This window comes from Coregonus lavaretus, assembly GCF_964263955.1.
Source record: "Coregonus lavaretus genome assembly, chromosome: 35".
In the NCBI taxonomy this organism is placed as follows: Eukaryota; Metazoa; Chordata; class Actinopteri; order Salmoniformes; family Salmonidae; genus Coregonus; species Coregonus lavaretus.
Window position 1 is genome coordinate 9177013 of NC_140022.1, and position 3325 is coordinate 9180337.

At 43.5% G+C, this 3325-nt stretch overlaps 1 protein-coding gene across 1 annotated transcript; it reads left to right on the forward strand.

Annotated features, from left to right (window-relative positions):
• On the forward strand, positions 1–3007 carry LOC311109662 (histone deacetylase complex subunit SAP18-like). Its single transcript, XM_084152618.1, has 4 exons — positions 1–160; positions 422–531; positions 851–973; positions 2682–3007. The coding sequence occupies exons 1-4, from the start codon at positions 89–91 to the stop codon at positions 2845–2847; spliced, it is 471 nt and encodes a 156-aa protein (XP_084008744.1). The 5' UTR covers positions 1–88; the 3' UTR covers positions 2848–3007.
• The last annotated feature ends 318 nt before the right edge of the window (positions 3008–3325 follow it).

Here is a 3325-nt window from a genome sequence, read left to right on the forward strand (position 1 = left end):
GGAAACGGAAACAACTATTTGGCAAAGTGTTTGCATATTTTCTGCAGTGAGCAACAACGTGAATTAATTCATTTATTTACCCCCTAAAATGGCTCTTGAATCAAGAATCACACAAGAAGAGATTCGAAAAATACCAGAAAAGCCTATCGACCGGGAAAAGGTAGCTATAAGCACTTTATCTTCGCTTGGTTTGTGAGACGGCAATTAGCTAACGTAGCTAGCATTAACGAGTCTGTGTTAGCTAGCAAACGTAGCTGCACTGCTTGAACTGTGCAAGTGACTCCCACTTCAAACTAAACTAATTGGTTGTAGTTCTGTAAGCGGCTATACGGGCATTTAATATTTTTCCTGCTACCACATTTTCTAGAAGACTAGCTACGAGCCTGGCTAACCAGTTAGCTAACTGTTTGTGTGTCCATAGACTTGTCCTCTTCTGCTGCGGGTATTTACGACCAACAGTGGCAGGCATCACAGAGTGGACGAATTCGCACGAGGACAAGTCCCTTCAAGTGAGCTGCAAATCTACACATGGTAAGAAGATATAAGTGGTTGCCTAGGGTCATGTGATAGCCAGTGCTCGACTTGGACTGAAATAGGTGCCGGTACTCATTTTGGGTGCCGGTTCTGTTTATATTATATTTAGGCGCAGGAGCTCCACAATACTTTTGCGCTATTCTAGAAGAAGTGCACGAACTCAAGGAGTAAAAAAATTAGGTGCCGGCACTCTGCTCTGGTGAGCGCCTGCCCAAGTCGAGCACTGGTGATTGTGTTGTGTGTATTATGCAGGGTACCATGGCTACATAGTTTTGAGTATTGTGGTGATATATGATGTTGTGTTATTCGCCTGAAGGATGGATGCCTCACTAAAGGAGCTGACCAGCCTGGTGAAGGAGGTGTACCCTGAAGCTCGGAAGAAAGGAACACACTTTGGTTTCGCCATCGTTTATCCCGAGCCCAAAAGAAATGGCTACAGGTTAGTATACTACACTACAGTCCTAGCTTAAAGGTAGAGTCAGCGATATGATGTAGATGCAGAAAGTAAACAGCATAGTGGGCCAATTTCAGCAACAACTAAGCGCGAGTCTCAACTTCTCTGTTTTGGTCCCATGGCTACCACGCTGTAACAGCTTGAAGCGAACCCATTCACATGCGCAGATACTGTGTGTGACTGTGTGAGAGCGAAGTCTTGCATCTCGCTCATTGAGTCTACCTTAAGGGCAACTGGGCTGTTGTAGATCCAAGTCAAGCCATGTTCTATAATCTTGGACACAGGGTGTGCATGGTTTTGTTCCAGTCCAGTACTAACACACCTGGGTTTCTGTTAGGAAAATGTGGCGCTGGACTACGTGAGCGGGAAGATTTGAATTTACCGGACCCATATGCGTTGGGTGCATAACCATTAGGGGGTCCACCCACAGTGTTCAGGATGACAGAAATCACATTTAGATTATGGTAATGCATTTTAACAGATTCCCCATTATATACAGTGCATTCGGAAAGTATTCAGACCCCTTGACTTTTTCCACATTTTGTTACGTTACAGCCTTATTTTAAAATTGATTGAATCGTTTTTTCCCCCTCTTCAATCTACACACAATACCCCATAATGATAAAAACAGGTTTTTAGAATTGTTTCTTCTTTTTTTTTTTACCCCTTTTTCTCCCCAATTTTGTGATATCCAATTGGTAGTTACAGTCTTGTCCCATTGCTGCAACTCCCGTACGGACTTGGGAGAGGCGAAGGTCGAGAGCCATGCGACCTCCGAAACACGACCCTGCCAAGCCGCACTGCTTCTTGACACACTGCTCGCTTAATCAGGTTCTTGGTCACCTCCCTGACCAAAGGCCCTTCTCCCCCGATTGCTCAGTGTGGCCAGCTCTAGGAAAAGTCTTGGTGGTTCCAAACTTCTTCCATTTAAGAATGATGGAGGCCACTGTGTTCTTGGGGACCTTCAATGCTGCAGAAATGTTTTGGTACCCTTCCCCAGATCTGTGCCTCGACACATTCCTGTCTCGGAGCTCTACGGACAATTCCTTAGACCTCATGACTTGGTTTTTGATCTGACATGCACTGTCAACTGTGGGACCTTATATAGACATATATATATATATATATATATATATAGGTATATGTGTGCCATTCCAAATCATGTCCAATCAATTGCATTTATAACAGGTGGACTCCAATCAAGTTGTAGAAACATCTCAAGGATGATCAATAGGAACAGGATGCACCTGAGCTCAATTTCACGTCTCATAGCAAAGGGTCTGAATACTTATGTAAATAAGGTATTTCTGTTTTTTATTTTTAATAAATTAGCAAACATTTCTAAACCAGTTTTTGCTTTGTCATTATGGGTTATTGTGTGTAGATTGATGAGGAAAACAATGAATTAATCCATTTTAGAATAAGGCTAACGTAACAAAATGTGGAAAATGTCAAGGCGTCTGAATACTTTCCGAATGCACTGTAGTTGTTGCGGAAGTCGGCCTGACGTAGCTGTTTGCTTTGTGCGTTGCTGACTCTATCTTTAATCAAGAGCTTGGTGGGAAGTGGATTAGTTGAATCGGCTGTGTTAGTGTTAGCCTTTCAAAAGTATTTAAACATGGCCTCAGTTGTTTGATTGGATGATGTCATTATGAAAGCACTGTTGTCTCACCCCCGGTCTCTATGGTTACAGAGTGAAAGACATCGGCAACACTGTGTCAGGCAGAAAGGGGGAAAATGACTCCATGACGCTACAGTCCCAACGTTTCCAGATAGGAGACTACCTGGACATAGCCATCACACCACCCAACAGAGCTCCGCCGCTAAACCCACGCATGGGCATGGGGAGGCCCTTCTGAACACACACACACCTGAACATAACCATCATGCCACAAAACCCAAACCCGCCTCTAAACTTACATAAAGCCATTCTGATCACACTGACTCAGACTCTTACCGGCACTCCGGAGACTACCGTGACTTTCCATATGGCTATCCTTCATATTTGACTGTCCCCCACATACATGCTTTTTGGGGGGGGATTTTTATCTTCTGTTCATATTTATCAGACAACATATATGTAACTCTTTTACCCTCTTGTCTCCCATCTTGGATAATGTGAAATAAAGTTGCCTTCTTACAATAAAACATTTTCTGTCATTCCTTTCTATAGCAATACCGCAATGTAAGCAGAAAGAGCGTTTAAGTAATGCCTGGTCTGGTGTAGTTGGGGTTGTTGCAATGTCATAATGGTTCCTGTAGGAGGCAGCATTAATACACAAATACTGTTAACCCCGTCTAGACCCCCTCCCACTAGAACAGAGGAAGTCATTTGGG

What these genes read in the sequence shown, in the direction of transcription:
- LOC311109662 (XM_084152618.1), top strand. Translation starts at nt 89, where the DNA reads ATGGCTCTTGAATCAAGAATCACACAAGAAGAGATTCGAAAAATACCA. An exon ending in AGCCTATCGACCGGGAAAAG is followed by an intron (nt 161 to 421) that starts GTAGCTATAAGC and finishes GTGTGTCCATAG; the next exon opens with ACTTGTCCTCTTCTGCTGCG. An exon ending in CCCAAAAGAAATGGCTACAG is followed by an intron (nt 974 to 2,681) that starts GTTAGTATACTA and finishes CTATGGTTACAG; the next exon opens with AGTGAAAGACATCGGCAACA.